The 22,597-nt window shown below is 46.7% G+C and overlaps 1 protein-coding gene across 1 annotated transcript in view; it reads right to left on the bottom strand.

The window, feature by feature from the left end:
• LOC132586100 (methanethiol oxidase-like) overlaps positions 1-22,145 on the bottom strand; it is a 38,018-nt gene extending 15,873 nt beyond the window's left edge. The window contains exons 1-3 of the mRNA XM_060258086.1: positions 21,993-22,145; positions 7,964-8,104; positions 6,403-6,523 (exon numbers count right to left, since the gene is read on the bottom strand). Of these exons, the coding sequence (XP_060114069.1) occupies positions 6,403-6,523; positions 7,964-8,104; positions 21,993-22,145 (415 nt within the window). The remainder of the gene's footprint in view (positions 1-6,402; positions 6,524-7,963; positions 8,105-21,992) is intronic.
• Between the last annotated feature and the right edge of the window lie 452 nt (positions 22,146-22,597).

Raw genomic sequence — 22,597 nt, 5'->3', positions numbered from 1 at the left:
CTCCGGCTGTGACCTTCTTAAACAATTAAACATTGACTCTCCTTCATCTCCTGACTCATGTGGGACGACTCCATCTCGTTCAACCAACCCACCATTTTCTTTCAAGCCAAGAAGACGACGCTGACTTCTCCATGGACGTTCAGTTCACCTCCTGCTACTTCCATCTCCTGCTACTGAACAGTTGTATTTGCACTACCCATGCCATTTTGTTCTGATTCAAGGGAGTGGGGGTTTTCTTTCCTTTTATTATGTCATATTCTTAAGGGAACAGCCGGGATGTTCCTTCTCTTTGCCCCCTCCATACTAGATTGTATATTTCTTATATACTGAGTAAAGTTGCATTGTTTCCTGGTTGGAAACAATGAACAGTTTAGTAAGATTTATGTTGTTAATATTGTTGATTTGTTTTTTCAGGGGAAAAAGGCTCTCTATACTCGTGTTTATTTATGGCCCTTTTCAGACGGTGCTTTTTGACCAGCACTGGTATGTCTTGGTATACTATGGCCATGTTCCACGAATTCAGTGGATCCCTTTAGCGGTGTTTGGGTTTTTGGAAACTTTTACATTTATATTAAAAAGTGGTTTGTGTTTGTTCAATTGGGTTCAGACAAACATGGTTGCTGTTTTGAACCTATACTTTTGCAGTCAGGTTATTAATCCTGGTACTTTTACCCCAATGCTTTCTCTTTGTTTATTTTGTGCTATGAGAACAGGAGAAATCTGGCCATTGTTATTTGTCTCTTCTATTTTTTCTCATTACTGTTATATAGAGCCCCAGTCTGGGTTCTACAGGTGTTATATGGATTTTAACGATGTTTTTCTTACTTTAATGTATTTAAATTATGTCTGACTTAAAGTTAATTTCTCTTAACTGCAGAGGTCTTAACAACATTATTAAAGCCAAGCGGCTTTCTTCTGCTTTGACTAAATTACAACCCGATCTTCTTTTCCTACAAGAAACCCATATTAAGTCGGCGAGCTCCACCATACTTCGATCTAAGTGGTTCCATACTCAGTATGTAACTCCTGGCTCCTCTAAATCACGCGGAGTTGCCATCCTACTTTCAAAAAATATCCAGTTTGTTTTGTCAGCTCAAGAAGTCGATCCCCAGGGACGTTACATCTTCATAAAAGGTACACTTAACGACTCTCCTTTCACTCTGGTTTCTCTATATGCTCCCAACTCTTCACAAATTACTTTTATAAAGGACACGCTTTCTAAACTTGCCCTTTTCCAAGAAGGGGCAGTCATTATAGGGGGGGACTTTAACCAAATCATAGACCCCAAATGGGACAGATCATTTAAGCCACACTCTCCCCCGACTTCTTCCCCAGCACCTATGCAATCTATCCTTCAAGATTTTAACCTATGTGACATTTGGAGACTCCATAACCCGGGGGTTAAGGACTACACCTACTTTTCGGCATTACACAATACCTTTACAAGGATCGATTATTTCCTTATTTCTCCCTCCTTATCGAACCAAATTTCTCATACTAATATTGGCCTTAGGACACTTTCCGACCACGCTTGGTTGGAGTGCACACTGCAGGCTGGTTCTCAGGACAGGCCTTCTTTCAATTGGACATTAAATAAATCACTCCTCCTGAACCAAGAATTTTGTACACAATTAGAGCAAGAGATCAATCTTTATTTCAAAAACAATTTGGAGTGTGGGGTTTCCAAAGAAATTGTGTGGGATGCAATGAAAGCTGTTCTGCGAGGCAAGTGTATCTCCCTGCATTCGGCCTACAAAAAAAGAAAATTAGAACTGAAACAACTTATTTTAGACAATATTAAACACTTGGAACAAAAACATAAGCAAACCTGCTCTAATAAAGTTTACCAAAAGCTCGTTCTCGAAAGACAGAAACTAGACTTATTGGAAACATCTAATATTCGAAAAAATCTACTATTTCTGAAACAAAAATACTGGCATAACCACCCCCGTTCGTTGAAACTACTCTCGTGGAAACTTAGGAAAGAGCTAGGTGAGAGACAGATTAATTGTCTTAGAGACAACTCTGGCAAAATACACTCATCAAATAAAAAAATTTTGGACACCTTCCACATCAGTTTTTCCAACAGCTATATACCTCGTCCAATCCTCCTTCACACCTAATAGATCACTTTTTTCAAAACCAGAAGATCCTTACCCAACTCTCCCATGAACACCAAGCCTTTTTAGACTCTCCGATTTCTTCCCTTGAAGTCATTGATGCCATTAAGGCCTCCAAAATCAATAAAACCCCAGGTAGAGATGGACTACCTTCAGAATTTTATAAAAAATTCAATCTTTCCCTGGTACCTCACCTTACCACTGTTTGCAATCTTGTCCTGGACTCCGGCTGTATGCCTCCTTCTTGGTCCCAGGCGAAAATAGTTATGATTCCCAAAATAGACAAAGACCCACTAAATGTTAAATCTTACCGCCCCATTTCTTTACTAAATAACGACTATAAAATATTTACCTCCATTTTGACTGCCAGATTGAACACAATCATAGGGCTCTACATCCACACCAACCAATCAGGATTTATTCCGAATCGCGATATCACGGACAATACTAGACAAACAATTAACTTAATTCAATATTGCACTTTTCAGCCATACGACTCCTGTATTCTTGCCTTAGATATAGAGAAGGCCTTCGATAGTGTAGAACCTCTCTTCCTTAAAAAAGTCTTATATCACATGGGTTTCGGACCTAGGTTCAGAACGGTTATAGATTCTTTGTACTCCTGCCCATCCGCGTTTATACAAATCAATGGTCAACAGTCCCCTTCACTTATCCTAGAAAGAGGGACTCGTCAAGGGTGCCCCTTATCACCACTGCTATTCGCCATTGTTATAGAGCCCTTTGCAAATTTGATACGGCTTTCTCCAGAGATCTCTGGTATCTCAGTTCAAAATTCTAATTTTAAAATAAGTTTATTTGCCGACGATATTGTTTTATATATTACAAACCCACTACAGTCTATTAAAGCCGTTTCCTCTCTTTTGTCTGATTACAGTAAACTTTCAGGTCTTACAGTTAACCACTCGAAATCAATTCTTTACCCGATTAAAATGTCCGATACTTCTAAAAAGGACATAGTTGCAAATTACCCCTTTCATTGGGTCTCTGCTTCCTGGTCCTATTTGGGGCTGAAAATCCCTTTAAATATAGCCGGTCTATTAAAAATTAACTATACGGCCACGGCTTCTGAGATTACTACTATGCTAAAGCAATGGGATAAGTTACAACTATCCTGGATGGAAAGAATTCATGTAATTAAATCCTTTATTTTTCCCAAGTTTTTATATCTTTTTCGGGCTCTTCCTATTGAGATCTCTCAGCCTACCTTAAAATCCTGGCAACAACTCCTGACCTCCTTTATCTGGAAATTTAAAAAGCCTAGAATCAAAGTTTCTACTTTATGTCGATCAAGACAAAAAGGCGGCCTAGCAGTTCCCGACATTGCAAAATATTATAAAGCTACTATCTTATCCCAGATGACCAAAATATTGTACCAACATCCCCCGCCGCCGTGGACCCCCATAGAGGAAGCTCACTTTACCCCACTGAAATATTACGAACTATTATGGCTCAAGAAAAACGAACGACCACCGTGGCAATTCATGAACCCATTCCTCAGGGCGCTCCTGTCAGTATGGGATTCGGAGCGTCACTTTCTGGCCCCAGGACTCTCTATCATTTCATCTTTTATAGGACAAAAATACTTCCTCCCCGCCCAACTACCCTTTTCTTTTAAGGTCTGGAGAGACTCTTCAAAAGTTTTTTTCTTTAATCTTCTTTCATCTTCTAAACAACCTCTTCCTAAAACTGACTTAGATCAAATTTTGACCAAGCCAGCACCTTGGTTTGAATACTTTCAAATTAGGCATCTCCTTCAAGACCCTAAAGTGATCTCTTCATTCTCTCGCCCTTCATCTGACTACGAATATCTGGTCCTCCATTTTCACGAAGAGAGAACACCTAAAAGTCTCATTTCACGGCTGTATCGAATCCTGTTGTCTAAACTTGAAGCAGCCTTACCCTCTTACACCACCCAATGGCATAAAGACTGTGGCATCACCCTTTCCCCCGACCAATGGGACTCTATATGGGCCAGCGATGCCCTACAATCTACCATTATAAATATATCTCAACAAAACTTTAAGTTAATAGCACGCTGGTACCTTACTCCTAGCCAGTTCTCCCATATGACCCAGTTAGGCTCTTCAGACTGCTGGAGAAACTGTGGGCTCAAAGCCTCCTATTTTCACTGCTGGTGGGACTGCCCCCAAATCAGACCATTCTGGACTTCAATTTGTGCCCATCTCTCCTCCCTAACCGGGGTTTTGATCCCAGATGACCCAACAAGGATACTTCTCAACCATTGGTCCGATACCCACCTTTCACCCTCTAAAAAATCCTTGATAGTTAAGCTCCTGACAGCTGCTAAAACCACGATTGCGCAGTCCTGGAAAAACCCATCGAACTTGACACTTGACAACTGGCTACTTAAAGTCTGGGAACATATTGTAATGGATAAAATTCAGGCAGCCATAGATCACAAAGACCCATACCAAGCCTACGCTAAATATCTGGCAACTTGGCTTCCCATTCTAGAAAAGCTTGACACCGATCCATTTTATGCTAACTCTTACTCTAAAAATAAAATGTATAAGGATTTCCTTTTGTTATAAAATTTTCCTAATAAGTTAATTTCATGTTATTCTCAAAGTGTATTGTATCTTCCTTTCTCCCTTTCCTGATTTTATTTTATTTTCAATTATGGCGCTATAATAACTATAATTATTAATACCTCCAGTTTGTATTTTGTTTTTTAAGTGTTGTTTTTGCTTTGTTTTGTATTCTGTTTATCAAGCTTACGATGTTATTTCTGTTAATTTCGACGGCAAACCTTTTGCGCTAAGGATTGTAAGCTACTTTTATACCTTAATAAAATGTTTAAAATGTTAAAAAAAAAAAAAAGAAATTCTGTGTGGACCTCATTGTTTTTCTGCTACACTCACTCTCTCCCTCAGAGTGAGGGTCCTCCTCCTGAACAGCAGCCATTTTTCCTGCTTGGTCTCTCAGGAAGAAAAGAACAGGGTTTGTCCCCCAGAGAAAGCTTTTAAGCCAGGGGTGTCAAACATGCGATCCGGGGGCCGGATCAGGCCCCTGGAAGGCTCCTATCAGGCCCTCCAGCAACTGGCTGTCGTCTGCTTCCTTCTCCCTCTCTCTGGCTTCCTTCTGCATCACAACTTTCTTTGCCAGGCTTGCTTAATCACACAGCAGAGCTACTGAGCCAAGCCTTTCTTCCTTCTGTTGGCTGAGGCTCCTCCCCCCCCCCCGTCCCCTGGGGAAGGAAGGAAAGAGCCAGTGCCCTGGATCCCATGGGAGAAATACAAAGAAAGCACCTTTAAGACTAACAACTGCTAACATTTTAAGCATGTTTTAAATTTTAAAAATCTATATATTTAATTTATTTGTGACCTTTATAAAGTTTATATCTCTGCTACCTAATCCTAAATAGGTACACATATGGCCCGGCCCAACATGGCTTGGCCGAACCCAACAAGGCCCGGCCCAACAAGATCTCAATTATGTCAGATCCGGCCCTCATAACAAAGGAGTTCAACACCCCTGTTTTAAGCCATTCTTCTAGGGTTGCCAAGTCCCCAGCTTCCCACAGCGGGGGACTCTCTCTCACGTGCAGAGCGTGGGCAAGACGTGATGATGTCACCTGGAAGTGACCTCATCAAAATGGCGGCGTCCATGCAGGGCTGCTCTAGGCATTTCCGGGAAAACTCTATGGTTTTCCTGGACACTCTAGCCATTTGGTAAGTAAAAACTTTATGGTACCTATGCGCCACAGAGTTTTCACCTCCCAAATAGCTAGAGCGTTCGGGAAAACCATAGAGTTTCCTGGAAACGCCTAGATCACCCCTGCATGGGCACCACCATTTTTATGATGTCACATCCGGGTGACATTATCGCACCAGAGACGTTGGGGGAGGTTCCCCCTGCTGGCCCAATGTGGGCCAGCAGGCTGGGAACCTCCCAGGCAGGAGAACCCCCACCCGAACCTGGGGATTGGCAGCCCTACATTCTCCTCAGAGCCTACTTGGACACTGATTGGCTGAAACCAGCGTCAAGCATTCTGGGGATTGTAGGCTGTCTCTTTCTGCTGTGACACAGGCCTCACAGGCTCCCCAGGCCCACTAGGCCTCTCTCTCACAGCACAGATCATGACACCTCCAAAAGCCTTCATTTCCTAAAAGCACTTGGTGGGCTCCAGAAAAGTTCTCAGGGGGCACCATGGCACTGCACTGGAGACACTGCACTGGAGACCCCTGATCTAGACCGCCCTGCTATGGGATTCAGCGTGGGAATCCATTTTGTAAAATACCTTTTGCGTTGCCACGCGGGTCCCCCAGAGAACTGATCATGACTTCCCCGCTGCCCAGGCAGTGAGGGGTGTGTAGGAAAGCCAGGTCGCATTTCTCAAAAACCTCTCTCGGCTCGATCACCTGCGGAGGCAAAGGAAAGCACATTTGCAGAGGTATTCCCAGTAGTAATGAATGGCTGTGAGAGCTGGACTATAAGGAAGGCCGAATGCAGAAGAATAGATGCTTTTGGGCTTCCGGTCTGAGAATCCAGCTGAGCTGCCATCCCCTGAATAAGGGGAAACTTAATTCTCTCTTCAGGGTAGCTGCCCTGAGCCTGCTTCAGCGGGGAGGGCAGGATATAAATAAAATGATGATGAAATGATGATGATGAGGGTAGTAAAAAGTCTTTCTTTGGGCTTTCTGCCTACATTTCTCAGATAGAGATTTGTCCAGGATATGTACAGCAACTTTGAGATGGTTAACCTTGGCTAATAAAAGATCTCAGAGGAACACAAAACATAAGAAAATAAGAGAAGCCATGTTGGATCAGGCCAAGGATAGAGACTCGGAGCGGCTTACAATCTCCTATATCTTCTCCCCCCACAATAGACACCCTGTGAGGTGGGTGGGGCTGAGAGGGCTCTCACAGCAGCTGCCCTTTCAAGGACAGAGACTCAGAGTGGCTTACAATCTCCTATATCTTCTCCCCCCACAACAGACACCCTGTGAGGTGGGTGGGGCTGAGAGTGCTCTCACAGCAGCTGCCCTTTCAAGGATAGAGACTCGGAGCGGCTTACAATCTCCTATATCTTCTCCCCCCACAATAGACACCCTGTGAGGTGGGTGGGGCTGAGGGAGCTCTGATAGAAGCTGCCCTTTCAAGGACAGCTCTGCCAGAGCTACAGCTGACCCCAGGCCATTCCAGAAGGTGCAAGTGGAGGAGTGGGGAATCAAACCCAGTTCCCCCAGATAAGAGTCCGCACACTTAACCACTACACCAAACTGGCTCTTAGAGGATTGGCTACATCAGGGATGTGTGGCCTAATATGGAAAGGAGCTCCTGCTAGAATTCCACCCCTGCACACAACCAATATTGCACTTTCAATCTCCTTTCAGTGCACTTTCCAATTGGATTTTGCCAATTCACACAGTCAAATCCAGTTGGAGAGTGCACCGGAAGTGGGTTGAAAGTGCATAATAATAATAATAATAATAATAATAATAATAATAATAATAATAATAATAATAATAATAATAATAATAATAATAATAATAATAATAATAATAAGTTTTATTATTATGATGAAGTACGTACTTCTTCACCAAAGCGTGACTAACACATGGAATTCATTGCCACAGGAGGTGGTGGTGGTGGCTGCAAGCATAGCCAGCTTCGAGATTGGATGAACATGACCCTGGAGGTCCCTTCCAACTCTAGTTTTCTATGATTCCAAGTAGGCGGCTGCCTGGGGCGCCCCCTGGCCGCAGGGCAGCCACACCAAGCCTTGCCCGCCTACCTGAAGAAAGCCCCACACATCAGCTCTGCCCAGCCGCGCCTCGCAGCCCTTACCTCCCATTCACCGCTGCCTGCGCCTGCCTGCCTCGCTTTCCCAGCAGCCCACAGTGCTCGGCGCTGCCCGCCGTCGTCATCTCATAGCACTGGCTGGTGATTGGTTGGGAGTGGAGCGCCCCCCTGGTGCCGTCATCGCATGGCGCCGCTGTCTGGTGATTGGGAGAGCAGGAAGCAGCGTGTTTCAAGGAGGAATCCGCCTGGCTCCCTCTCCTCCTGGGCTGCCTCCCAGTCCCTCCCGTTGGCCTTGGGAGAGAATCCCTTCCCTTCCCTTCCAACCCTAGGACTCCACAGGCTTCCTCCTCGGGAGGTGGGGGGCTCTCTTTCCTTGCAGGGGGTGGACTAGATGACCCTGGAGGTCCCTTCCAACTCTAGGATTCTGTGATTCTAAGTTTCCACAGGCTTCCTTGGGAGGTGGTGGGCTCTCCTTCCTTGGAGGGTTTTTAAACAGAGGCTAGATGGCCACCTGACAGCAATGAGGATCCTGTGAATTTAGGGGGAGGTATTTGTGAGTTTCCTGCCGTGCAGGGGGTTGGACTAGATGACCCTGTTGGACCCTTCAGACTCTAGGATTCTATGATTCTAAGTTTCCACAGTCCTCCTTGGGAGCTGGTGGGCTCTCCTTCCTTGTAGGTTTTTCAACAGAGGCTAGATGGCCACTTGACAGCAATGAGGATCCTGTGAATTTAGGGGGAGGTATTTGTGAGTTTCCTGCCTTGCGGAGGGGGTTGGACTAGATGACTAGATGAGGGCCAGATATTCCTTTGGAGTTCAGTTGTGCTGGCCACACCCTTGCTCCTGGCTCCTCCCCCAAAGTCTCCTGGCTCCACCTCCAAAGTCCCCAGATATTTCCTGAGTTCTGATATTCATGTCCTGCAGCTCTCAAACATCTTACATTTATTCTATGTGGCTCTTACACTAAGCAAGTTTGGCCACCCCTGCTATGCATGGTAGGACAGACCACAGTCCCTAATAATTTCCCCAAGTTTACCTTGTGAATCATTTATTACAGTGTGACTCTATTGCCTGCATAGAAAAAGCCTTCTGGAATAATTCAGCTTTACAGTTTGCAGACCTCCCAAATGCCCTATTGTTAACTGCTCTACGCTTCCTAGCAGAACAGACTTTGAGTCCAGTGGCAACAGAGTTTTATTCAGGGTAACCTAGCTTGTTACTCCTGTTTATCTGTTAAAACAGGTTTGGACGATCTCCTTAAGTTTATGGAATCATAGAGTTAGAAGTGGCCGCAGAGCCCATCTAGTCCAACCCCCTTCTCAATGCAGGGTCAGCCTAGAGCAGGGGAGGCCAAACTGCGGCTCAGGAGCCCCCATGCGACTCTTTCACACACATCGAGTGGCTCTTGAAGCCCCCATCATTGACTGGCTTGGAGAAGGCATTTGTCTATAGAAACCACTTCTCCAAGACAAGCCAGTTGGCAGCTTGGACAGTGCTTTTAAAGTGAAAGTTGCTTTCTTTCCCCCTCCCCCTATCCGTTGGCCTTCCTTCCTTCCTTGGGGCTCTCAAACATCTGATGTTTATTCTGTGTGGCTCTTATCTTAAGCCAGTTTGGCCACCCCTGGCCTAGAGCATCCCTGACCTGTGTTTGTCCAGCCGCTGCTTGAAGATTGCCAGTGAGGGGGAACGCACCGCCTCCCTTGGGAGCTGATTCCACCACTGAACGACCCTGTAAAAAACGTTGTTCCTAATATCCAGCTCTGTACCTTCCCATCTTTAATTTAAACCCATGATCATAAGTCCTCTTCTCCGCTGCCAGGAAAAACAGCTCCCTGCCCTCCTCTAGGGGACAGCAGAGACTTCAAGAGAGCCATCCTGTCCCCCCCTGAAGCTTCCCAAGTCCCTCAGCCTTTCCTCCTAGGAAAATATGGAGAAGACAGAGGTTTTGCTCTGTAGTTCCTGTACGATTGAGCAAGCCATGCAGAGCAAGCTGTGATGCAGAAGGGAGAAAGAAAGACAGAGGGAGAAGGAAGCAGAAGACAGCCAGTTGCTTGGGGGCCTGATAGGAGCCCTCCTAGGGCCTGATTCGGCCCCCGTGCCGCATGTTTGACACCCCTGGCTTAGAGGGAGTATTGCTTGTGATCTGGATGAGGGGTGTGTTGGATTTTTATATATATGATGTTTCTATATTACTGTTCTTATTGAAGGGCCCGTATTTCTCTAATAAAAAGGGACGGTTGGCCAACGAATGAACTTACCTGGGAAAACATATTTGGTACTAATTAGAGGCTGGCCGGATAAACTTAGCGGCAAAAGTATGTGTGGCGTCAATATCTTGTTATGTAACTGCATAGTTGCACAAAAATGCTGTAAACAAGTTTGTTCCCAAAACATCTGAAGATGATAAAGTAAACTTTGATAACGGTGTCCTCAACACATGGAGTACTAAAGAGGATCTGGGAAAACAAGTCTATTAATCTCATTGCGGAAGAGGACTTTGACAATGCCCTTGTATGGAGCTCCAATGCGTCCGGCGTGGAGAAATATTGTTAAACAGCCTGAATTCTATAGAATAATATTATTAATGTTTGTCTATACCCTGTTGGGAAGAGATGAGATTGATAGGTGGCCGAAATGATCTCCTATAGGGGGTTTCTATAACAATTATCCCAATACCGTAGTGAAATGGAGAAAGGAGGGGGAATGAGAGAGAGATTGCCAAAGAGAGCCTATCAGGAATTCAGGCATGGACACTGAGAAGGGATTTTTATTAAATGGATTTGTTAGACTTTCCTAATAGGCTAGGGAACTATAGTGGATCTCATGGTTAGAAAATCATGCAGGGCAAGTATAGTGGCTACATGGAATCTTTGTGGGCTTTATACACATATACACACATACATAGCCTTTCCCTTTTCTATATATATATATATTTAAATATGGGCAATATTTCTGGTCTCATATTATGTTAATGTGATTGTATGCTTTATTGTTAATGTGATTGTATGCTTTATTGTTAATGTGATTGTATGCTTTATTATATGCATTAAGGTACGTGGGTTTTATACCGTCATCACCTGCGACTCCTTGAGCGCTTTCATCAGCGCTGCCTTCGCACCATCCTCAACATCCACTGGAGTGACTTTGTGACCAACACTGAAGTCCTCAAGAGGGCGGAGGTTACAGGCATCGAAGCACTGCTGTTGAAGACGCAGCTGCACTGGGCAGGGCATATTTCTAGGATGGAAAATCACCGCCTTCCCAAGATAGCTCTGTATGGCGAACTTTCTACCGGCCATCGAAATAGAGGGGCACCAAAGAAGAGGTACAAAGACTCCTTGAAGAAATCCCTTGGCACCTGTCGCATCAACCATCACCAGTGGTCTGACCTAGCCTCAGATCGCAAAGCATGGAGGCACACCATCCACCAGGCTGTCTCTTCCTTTGAGAACGCACGCATAGCTGGTCTTGAGGACAAAAGGAGATTGAGGAAGAATCGCACTGCTACAGCACCAACCCCAAATCAGACTTTTCCCTGCAGCCACTGTGGCCGGATCTGCCTGTCCCACATTGGTCTTGTCAGCCACCAGCGAACCTGCAGCAGACGTGGACTACTACACCCTTCTTAAATCTTCGTTCGCGAAGTCAAGCCGAGAGAGAGAGAGAGAAGGTACTGATTAGGATGGGTGAGATAGGGTTCCCAAGCTTTCATGGGAAAGTCTTTGGTCCCAGATGGGGATTTTTCCCTTTGGGGTTCAGTGGCCTATCTGGTAGTAATTAGCAGAAGTATTTGGCAACAATAGGTGGTTTTCTTATGTAACGGGTTTTGGGGGGGCTTTCCAGCCAAAAGATGACAGAATCTGGCTTTCTGGTTTTTGATTGGATAGAAGGAAGGGGTGGACATTGTGGAGAAAGGTATAAGGAGGAGATCAAAGGGGTTGGTCGGTTAGCTAATTAACAGTGAGTTTAAGGGAAGCCTCCTGGGAAGCAAGACCCCTCCGCACTTCTGCATAGACAACCACCTGAAGCCATAGGAGAGGCGAGAATGAAATGCTTTCTGCTATCTATACAATGGCTTTGCTTTTACTAAATGTAATAGGCTAAGGAACCTGAGCACACGAAAGACTATAGCCATGTAACTAAGAAACTATGTAATCATGTAACCTTGGACCATGGGTCATGTAACCGTACACCCATGAGCCCGTGTAGCTATGTAATCATGTAACCTTCGGATTATACATTTGTCCCTGGTCTTGTCAGAATACTGCAGTAATTAAGATTTAAATAAATTCTCAATATCTGTCAGAACCCGAGAGTCTGGTGTCTTTGTCCCTGAGGGGTGTTCTTCCCAGAGTATCTGAATAAAGATCCCCTTTTATTATATAGGGGTAGAACCCTGTATACTTTATCTGTTAACAAGGGGTGGCCAACGTTAGCTCTCCAGATGTTTTTTGCCTACAACTCCCATCAGCCGCAGCCATTGGCCATGCTGGCTGGCACTGGTGGGAGTTGTAGGCAAAAAACATCTGGAGAGCTACCGTTCGCCACCTCTGCGGTATACTATTGGCAGCCAGTGCAGTTCCCGCAGTTCCGGCTGAATGTGCTCCCACCTGGGGAGCCCCAATAACAGCCAGGCGGCCGCGTTCTGCACTAGCTGCAGCTTCCGGGTTCGGCACAAGGGCAGCCCCATGTAGAGGGCATTACAGTAGTCCAGCCTCAAGGTGACCGTTGCATGGTTGGGCGCCCGAGTCCTGGCTTGTGTCACCCATGAGGCTAGTTTGACTCTAACTGGCACCCACGGAGCAATTCCTGTCCTTTTCCTGGTAAAGCTGACTCCTTCCTTCTTTTCAAGCCCCTCCAAGTGCTTCTATATTTTTATCAGTCACCTGGTATATTTCTCTAGATTCGGGTCTGGTGGCATCTCAGAGACCAGCAAGGAGTTGGGGGTAGGAGCTTCCCAGAGTCAAAACTCCCTGCATTGGATAGCTTTTCTGTCACGATCTAAGGCCCTTATATCTCGCATACACAGGTTATTGACCCCGTGCATTCGCCGTCTTTAGCCACCTAACTAAATCCCCCCACATCTCTTTCGAGGGCAATTTGGCAAATGGAACAAGCATTTGAATTTCATCAGGACCCCCTCCCCAATCTCTGGGGCACTTCTGCCCTCCCCAATGCCATAAAGATCCACCTGAAATTCCAGTGGGCAAAGTTGGAAGTTCCCAGTTCTGTTGGATTTCAGTGGGTGGATGACTGGACCAATCCAGCTTCCTCCCCTCCTTCATGGCAACTGGACAAAAAGGGGATAGGAGACCAGCCAGGAGAGGAATTTATCTTTTCTAGGAAGGGAACGATCCCTCTTCCACTTACTCTCCCCAAGAGCCAGGCTGGATCCTTCTGGTGGCAAGAATCAGATGTGTGCGTCTAATCTGACTCATTGTCACACTTGGGACAGGTGGCACTTACCCTAAATGCACTTTCTTTGGCTCTGGAGAACTCTGATGAGGTAGAGTGTCTTCGTCATTCTGTTTTCACCGCTGGCAATAACGTCAAGGGGTCCTTTAGCACCTTCCTCTGGATCCATGTCCATTTCCACTGGCCACCAAAACCAGTAGGTGTCCTGCTCCCTTCAGCAATCAGGAGTTGAACGGAACAGACCAGAGCCCTTTCTAGGTGCCTTCCACCTTCCATGTGTCTGGCAAAGAGTCCCGATGGTTGGACGCCGGAGTCCTGGCTCGTGCATACCTGAGTCCTGGCTTGTGTCACCCGTGAGGCTTAGTTTGACTCTCAATGGCATCCACGGTGTGATTCCTGTCCTTTTCCTGGTAAAACTGACGACTTCTTTTCCAGCCCCTCTAAGTTAGCTTCCCAGAGTCAAAACTCCCTGCATTGGATAGCTTTTCTGTCACAGTCTAAGGCCATTATATCCTATCGGGACCAATCTCCCTAGAGTATAATGGAGTGTTGAGTGGACATTCACCCCCCTCCCCTGCTTTCTGAAAACCCTGAAAGGGGGGGGGCTCAAACTAGGGGATCCCCTGGGAATTGGCAACCCCAGCTAGGGCACGTATAGAGGGAGTATTTGCATTTTACCCTTTTCTTTACAATCCTTTGCTCAGCCTGGTGCTGGTGAACATTTGTTTTAAAATAACTGCTTTCTAACTTTGGATCCTGGTAGTGGTTCTCTGTGCCACATGGACCTCCGTCGTCTGGGAGATGCTATTGCAAAAGAAGCACCGGGAGGAAGGGGAGGGCAGTCTGCCGGCCACTGGCTCCTCCCCCAGGGGGGCACAAGGCAGAAAGCTGTCCCCATGGCAACCAGGGGCTGGGCTGCAGCAGCCAGAGACAAGGCCTCAGGCCATGGAAGAGAAGTTTGGAGTCCTGACCCTCCTGGCGGGCGATCCCTACAAAAGTCAGGCTGTGGCAGCTGCGATTGAATGGAGAGGCAGGTGTTGAGGAGAACCAGGAGGGCAGGGGGGAGCAGGGCCTGCCAGCCAGAGAAAGCACATTCTGCTCCAAGTCTCCCAGATTCAGAAAGACGGGACTCTAACTCTGCACCAAGACACCTTTCGTCGCTGATAGATCTAGGAAACTTGAGAGGTTAACGGCATCCCACAGCAATAGTTTCCAGCAGTGGTTCCCATCTTTCCCTTCTTCCTTACCCGTTTGGGGCATACATACGACACGGCCTTTTCAGTGGCAGCTCCACAATTCTACAAGCTCCCCAGGAAGGTGTGCTTGAACCCCACACCTTCGGCCTTTAAGAGGTAACAGAACACGACTACAGGACTGCAATTGATTAAAGCTGCCCTAAACTGATATTTTAAATGTTTTGGATGGATGTATTCTTACACTTCATTTTATGAACTTCATTTAGATTAGAAGCTGCCTTGGACTCTTTAAGGCAGAAAGACACAAATCACTGCCATAGACTGAACCCGACTCTCACGCCGTCATGGTCGGTCTTGTGTACTCAGACTGGCAGCAGTTCTCCAGGGTCTCAGGCTGAGGTCTTTCACATCACCCTCCGACCTGTTAACTGGAGATGCCAGAAATTGAACCTGGTACCTTCTGCATGCCAAGCGGATGCTCTCACTGAGCCACAGCCCCTCACTACTACACCCTTGGTCAATCAAGGTCAGACGATCTGCTCAAATTGGCAGCAGCTCTCCAGGGTCTTGGGCGAAGGTCTTTTACATTATCTGCCACCAGGTCCTTTCAACTGGAGATGCCGGGGATTAAACGTGGGACCTTCTGCATGCCAAGCAGAGGCTCTGCCACTGAGCTATGGCCCCTCTCCATGGCTCTCCGGGGTCTCAGGCTGAGGTCTTTCCCATCACCTCCTGCCTGGTCCTTTTAACTGGAGATGCTGGGGATTGAACCTGGGACCTTCTGCATGCCAAGCAGAGGCTCTGCCACTGAGCTATGGCCCCTCTCCAAAGCTCTCCAGGGTCTCAGGCTGAGGTCTTTCCCATCATCTCCTGCCTGCTCCTTTTAACTGGAGATGCCGGGGATTGAACCTGGGACCTTCTGCATGCCAAGCAGAGGCTCTGCACTGAGCTATGGCCCCTCTCCATGGCTCTCCAGGGTCTCAGGCTGAGGCCTTTCCCATCACCTTATGCCTGGTCCTTTCAACTGGAGATGCTGGGGATGGAACCTGGGACCTTCTGCATGCCAAACAGATGCTCCACAGAATGGCCCCACAAAATGGCAGTTAACAAATTATCCCTGTGGGAAAAAATCAAATAAAAGAGAAGCCCCCGAAAGTTGAGCACAGCCTTGAACATTTGGTGTTCGGTCACCAAATTTCTGTCAAACATATTTTACTTTAGTAGATAATGTGGGTTTTCTTTTAGTCAAGATCTCCCTAATCACAGGAGCTCCCAAAAGGTAATAAGGAAAAACGTTTTAGATTTATACCCTGCCGTTCTCTTGGAGTCTCCTAGAAGCTTACAATCTCCATCCCTCCCCCTCCCCACAAACGTCACCCTGAAATGTAGGTGGGGCTGAGAGAGCTCTCAAAGAACTGCTCTTGGGAGAACAGCTCTGAGAGAACTAAGACCTACTCAAGGTCAGACCACCAGCTGCATGCGGAGTGGGAGAAAGAAAGTCAAAGACTACCTTTTAGGCTGAAAATATGCCTGGCTAAAGGGCATCCACAGAGCTTCATTAGCTTAAAGAAACATCGACTGAGAGGTGACATGACAGAGGTTTACAATATTATGTATGAGATAGAGAAGGTAGAGAAAGAAGGACTTTTCTTCCTTTCTCACAAGAACTCGTGGACATTCAATGAAATTGTTGAGCAGCTGGGTTAGAATTGATAAAAGGAAGTCCTTCTTCACCCAAAGGGTGATTAACATATGGAATCCCCTGCCACAGGAGGCGGCAGCGGCTGCAAGCATAGCCAACTTCACGAGGGGATTGGATAAGCATCTGGAGCAGAGGTCCATCAGTGGCTATTAGCCACAGCATATTGTTGGAACTCTCTGTCTACAGCAGTGATGTACTGTATTTTTGGTGCTTGTGAGGGGGGGCAGAGTGGGACGGCTTCTACTGTCCTGGCCCCACTAACGGACCTCCTGATGGCACCTGGGTTTTTTTGGCAGTGTTCCACCGGATGGGCCATTGGCCTGATCCAACATGGCTTCTCTTATGCTCTTACTTTTTTAATGTTCTTACCATGGATTTGAACCCAGACCTATCAAGTCTAAGCCCAACACTCTTCCAACTGACCGACCTCATGAACAGGGGAGAACTGGGTTGGTCTCATTCATTCACGAATATCAGTCATGCCCATAGTGTGGGTTTCAAGCATCTGCAAGAGAATTCTTCCTCTTCTTCTTCTATTTATTTATTATGCATGTGGTTGTGTGTGTGTCTGCACCTGGAGATTAGGGCGACCTACAGTGACTGACCCCTACTAGGGGCCGAGAGGATATTCAGAGAAGTGGCTGAATAAAGCCTGCCCCTATACTCCCGACTGCAGATATTTCCTGGAGGTCTCCCATCTAAGTACAAGCCAGAGTTGACTCCTGCTTAGCTTCCAACATCTGAAGATCAGGCTTGCCTCCTGGGCTATCTAGGTCAGGACAGGTTTCTTTTCAACAACCTGCAAAAGGACTGAAAAAAGACATGCCACACCAACCTTTCACACATTTGTTGAAGCTTAACTCATCTCACAGAGGTCTGAGAGGAGCAGAACAGAGCAGAGCAGCTCTCATAGCTGAGACAGCTGGAGAAGTTGCTGGGAATTTCTGAGTTTTGGAAGAATTCATTCTGAGCTCTTGTGGGGCTGCCTAAAATTCTGAGGTGTGACAGCTGGGGAACTGCTGTTTGTTTGGTCTTTGTTTGGTTGCGTGGGCTAAAGGAGAAAGAGATTGAGAGTGATTGCTGCTGATTGCTGAGGAATGCCTCTGCTCCTCCCTCCTTGCATTTTAAGCTGCGCCTTGCCAAAGGCGCGAGCCTTTGGCGCGAGCCGAAGGACGAGAGCTAAACGGCTCTTGGTCTGTGGCTTTCGCCTGGGGGCTCCCTAAGGACCAGGAACCCAGATCCCTGATTTCCTTGTTCTCCCAATAAGGTAAGTTGACCCTCCAGAAGGGGAGCCACTTAAACAAACAGCATTTAAAGAGGACTGTATATTTTAAAATACATATATATATATTATGAAGATAGAATGCCAGCAGGGGGGTGGGGGCTTTCCAGTGTTTTGCACTGAGTGTCACATGTATGACTATCTGCCCAAAGGACAGAAGTCTTGGGTGTGTGCTCGATGCAAGGAGCTCCTGGTCCTCAGGGAACGAGTTTGTACCCTTGAGGCCGAGGTGACTGCCCTGGAGAAGCAGAGACGGTCAGTTAGGCACTTGGGAAAGACTCTCGGGGGCGTATTAGATGAGCCCCGCTCTGAACGTAGCAGCCCAGTTGCTGCCAGATAGCGTGAGGGTCGAGAGGGAACAGGGCACCGTGCTGAGGATAAGGGGAATGCGCCCTCAGAAGGGACCTCTTCTTTGGTTGGTGAGAGGGAATCCTTTCGCGCCAGGAACCATCCCTGGGCAGGGGGAGAGGGGGGGGTTGGTAGTTGATGATTCGATCCTTAGGCAAGTAGACAGCTGAGTGGCGAAACCGCATACTGACCGTATGGTGACTTGCCTGCCTGGTGTGAAGGTAGCGGACATTACGCACGTAGTAGACAGGCTGATAGACAGTGCTGGGGAGGAGCCTGTGGTCATGGTGCACGTTGGCACCAACTTTGTGGGGAAATGCAGTCGTGAGGTCCTGGAGGAAAAATTTAGAAGAAGAAGAAGATATTGGATTTATATCCCGCCCTCCACTCCGAAGAGTCTCAGAGTGGCTCACAATCTCCTTTACCTTCCTCCCCCACAACAAACACCCTGTGAGGTGGGTGGGGCTGGAGAGGACTCTCACAGCAGCTGCCCTTTCAAGGACAACCTCTGCCAGAGCTATGGCTGACCCAAAGCCATGCTAGCAGGTGCAAGTGGAGGAGTGGGGAATCAAACCCGGTTCTCCCAGATAAGAGTCCGCACACTTAACCACTACACCAAACTGGCTCTCCTAAGCGGGAGACTTAAGGCCAGGACCTCCAAGGTAGCCTTCTCAGAAGTGCTACCTGTTCCACGTGCAGGGCAGGAGAGACAGGCACAAATTACAAGTCTCAATGTGTGGATGAGACGATGGTGTCAGGAGGAAGGGTTTAAGTTTGTTAGGCACTGGGATGCTTTCTGGAACAAGCGGGAGCTGTACAAAAGAGACGGTCTCCACTTGTCCCCAGATGGAACAAGCCTGCTGGCGCTGAAAATCAAAAAGGTGGTAGAGCAGTTTTTAAACTAAATCTTGGGGGAAAGCCGACAGGAGAGGAAATGTCTCTGGTTCGGGAGGACTCGTCTCAAAGAGATGAAGGGTTGGCTGCTATTTTTCTACCGGGTAACGGACCAGAGTTGTCCACTATGATGGTGACAAACAGTATGGACTGTCTGCCAGAGTCTCGAGGCGGCAGGAGGAAGGTGGTGGGCCTAGCTTGCCTGGGAAATTATAGATGTTTGTACGCAAATGCTAGAAGTGTTCGAAGTAAAATTGGTGAATTGGAATGTTTAGTGTTGGGAGAAAACATAGACATTGTGGGAATTTCAGAAACTTGGTGGAATGAGGAGAATCAGTCGGGCACGGTGATTCCTGGATATAAGTTATATCGGAAGGATAGGGAGGGAAGGGTTGGAGGTGGGGTGGCTCTGTATGTCAGAGAGGATATACAGTCCAGTAAGACTGAGGTCAGAGAATTAGATTCCCTTTTAGAAATGTTTTGGGTTGAAATAGAGGGCCCAAAAGGAAATTTAACTATGGAAGTTTGTTATCGCCCACCAAATCAAAAGAGAGAGGACGATTATAATATGATGGAAGGCTTAAAGATAGCGGCTAAACGTAAAAACTGTGTTGTAATAGGTGATCTTAACTACCCGCAGATTGATTGGGTCAATATATGTTCTGGTCGAGAGAAAGAGATTGAGTTTCTTGATGCTCTCAATGACTGTGGTATGGAGCAGATGGTCTCAGAACCTACCAGGGGTGGGGCGATCCTGGATTTGGTCCTAAGTAATGCCCAAGACTGGGTGAGAGATGTAAAAGTGATTGCGCCGCTTGGGAGCAGTGACCATAATGTTATTGATTTCACCGTTTGTATAAATAGGGAGTTGTCCAAAAAGACCGCCACAACCACGTTTAACTTTAAAAGGGGTAAATACACTGAGATGAGGAGGCATGTGAGGAGGAAACTGAAAGGAAAGGTAAATACGGTCCAAACCCTTGGGGAAGCTTGGAGAATATTTAAAACTATAATCCTAGAAGCTCAGATAAAATACATACCACAAGTTAGGAAAGGCACAAACAGGCATAAGAATAGGCCTGCATGGTTAACAAACAAAGTAATGGAAGCTGTAAAAGGTAAGAAGGACTCCTTTAAGCGGTGGAAAACCAGTCCAAAACCAGATTAGTAAAAGGGAACACAGGCTGTAGCAAATCAAATGCAAGACTGTGATCAGGCAGGCAAAAAGGGACTGTGAGGAGCATATTGCAAAAAACATAAAGACCAACAATAAAAATTTCTTCAAATATATTAGAAGTAGGAAACCAGCCAGGGAGGCAGTGGGGCCCTTGGATGACCATGGGGTAAAAGGATTACTGAAGGAGGATAGGGAAATGGCTGAGAAGCTGAATCAATTTTTTGCCTCCGTCTTCACTGTGGAAGATGAGAACTTTTTGCCCTCCCCAGAACCACTAATTTTGGAAGGGGTGTTGAAAGACCTGAGTCAGATTGAGGTGACAAAAGAGGAGGTCCTACAACTGATAGACAAATTAAAAACTAATAAGTCACCGGGTCCGGATGGCATACATCCGAGAGTTCTGAAAGAACTCAAAGTTAAACTTGTGGATCTTCTAACAAAAATATGTAATCTTTCATTGAAATCTGCCTCCGTTCCTGAGGACTGGAAGGTAGCAAATGTCACCCCCATCTTTAAAAAGGGTTCCAGAGGAGATCCGGGAAATTACAGGCCAGTCAGTCTCACTTCAATACCGGGAAAGTTGGTAGAAACCATTATCAAGGACAGAATGAGTAGGCACATTGATGAACACGGGTTATTGAGGAAGACTCAGCATGGGTTCTGTAAGGGAAGATCTTGTCTCACTAACCTGTTACATTTCTTTGAGGGGGTGAACAAACATGTGGACAAAGGAGACCCGATAGATATTGTTTACCTTGACTTCCAGAAAGCTTTTGATAAAGTTCCTTATCAAAGGCTCCTTAGAAAGCTTGAGAGTCATGGAGTAAAAGGACAGGTCTTCTTGTGGATCAAAAACTGGCTGAGTAATAGGAAGCAGAGAATGAGTATAAATGGGCAGTCTTCGCAGTGGAGGACGGTAAGCAGTGGGGTGCCGCAGGGCTCGGTACTGGGTCCCATGCTCTTTAACTTGTTCATAAATGATTTAGAGTTGGGAGAGAGCTGTGAAGTGGCCAAGTTTGCGGATGACACTAAATTGTTCAGGGTGGTGAGAATCAGAGAGGATTGTGAGGAACTCCAAAGGGATCTGTTGAGGCTGGGTGAGTGGGCGTCAACGTGGCAGATGCGGTTCAATGTGGCCAAGTGCAAAGTAATGCACATTAGGGCCAAGAATCCCAGCTACAAATACAAGTTGATGGGGTGTGAACTGGCAGAGACTGACCCAGAGAGAGGTCTTGGGGTCGTGGTAGATAACTCACTGAAAATGTCAAGACAGTGTGCGTCTGCAATAAAAAAGGCCAACGCCATGCTGGGAATTATTAGGAAGGGAATTGAAAACAAATCAGCCAGTATCATAATGCCCCTGTATAAATCGATGGTGCGGTCTCATTTGGAGTACTGTGTGCAGTTCTGGTCTGTTCTGGGAAAGGAGTTCTGGGAAAGCAGTTCTGGGAAAGGAGATTGTGAGCCCCTCTGAGACTCTTTGGAGTGGAGGGCGGGATATAAATCCAATATCTTCATCTACCTCACCGGGTGTCTGTTGTGGGGGAGGAAGGGAAAGGAGACTGTGAGCCGCTCTGAGACTCTTCGGAGTGGAGGGCGGAATATAAATCCAATATCTTCATCTACCTCACAGGGTGTCTGTTGTGGGGGAGGAAGGGAAAGGAGACTGTGAGCCGCTCTGAGACTCTTTGGAGTGGAGGGCGGGATATAAATCCAATATCTTCATCTACCTCACAAGGTGTCTGTTGTGGGGGAGGAAGGGAAAGGAGATGGTGAGCCGCTCTGAGACTCTTCGGAGTGGAGGGCAGGATATAAATCCAGTATCTTCATCTACCTCACAGAGTGTCTGTTGTGGGGAAGGAAGGTAAAGGAGATTGTGAGCCGCTCTGAGACTCTTTGGAGTGGAGGGCGGGATATAAATCCAATATCTTCTTCTTCTTCTTAAAGAAGTTTCAGTTTGCAAGGGAGTCGGAGGGGGGGGAGGGAGGGAGAGAGAGAGACGGCAGACAACTCCTCTTCCGCCTCCTCCGCTTCCCCCCCTCTCCCTCCTCCCCCTCAGCAGGCTCCAGACCACCATGCAGTGCTCCGGGCTGCTCCCCGCTGTCCTCTCCGTCACCCTGGCCATGGCCCACAGCCTCTTCCCCATACCGGCGGCTGCATAGAACAAGCCCGGGATCAACGCCACTAAGGATCTCATCATTCCTCGCCAGAATCCTCCCATCATCGTCCTGCAATGCAATCTCACCTCATTTCCCAGCCCGCTCCGTTCCAGCTATTGGGTGAATAATGGCATTTGAAAGACTGACATCAATATCACCTACTAAACTGACTAGTTGGATTGCTTGGGGGTTTTTTTTTCCAAAGTCCAGCTCTATCTGCTGTTTTTCTTTCGAGTGAGCAAACGAAGCATGCCTTATTTTAGCCTCTCCTGCAAGGAAAACTGACATAGCTGATACATTTAATGATGCTTCAGTCATAGAGGGTGTAAATTATTTCGGGCTGTAATGTGTTGTGGATGCTGCTTTCCCACCCAACCCCCTCCCCTCCCTTTATTAATTATTAAAGATTTACATGGGTTTTTTTTTTAACTTAACGTAGCTGTTTAAATTTAGTGAAGCTCTGAGATACACTGCTGCCATCTAGTGATTACTTTTCTAAAATACAGCAAAACCTAAA

Source organism: Heteronotia binoei, chromosome 1, assembly GCF_032191835.1.
Source record: "Heteronotia binoei isolate CCM8104 ecotype False Entrance Well chromosome 1, APGP_CSIRO_Hbin_v1, whole genome shotgun sequence".
NCBI lineage: Eukaryota > Metazoa > Chordata > Lepidosauria > Squamata > Gekkonidae > Heteronotia > Heteronotia binoei.
This window is presented reverse-complemented; position numbering and strand designations above follow the sequence as displayed.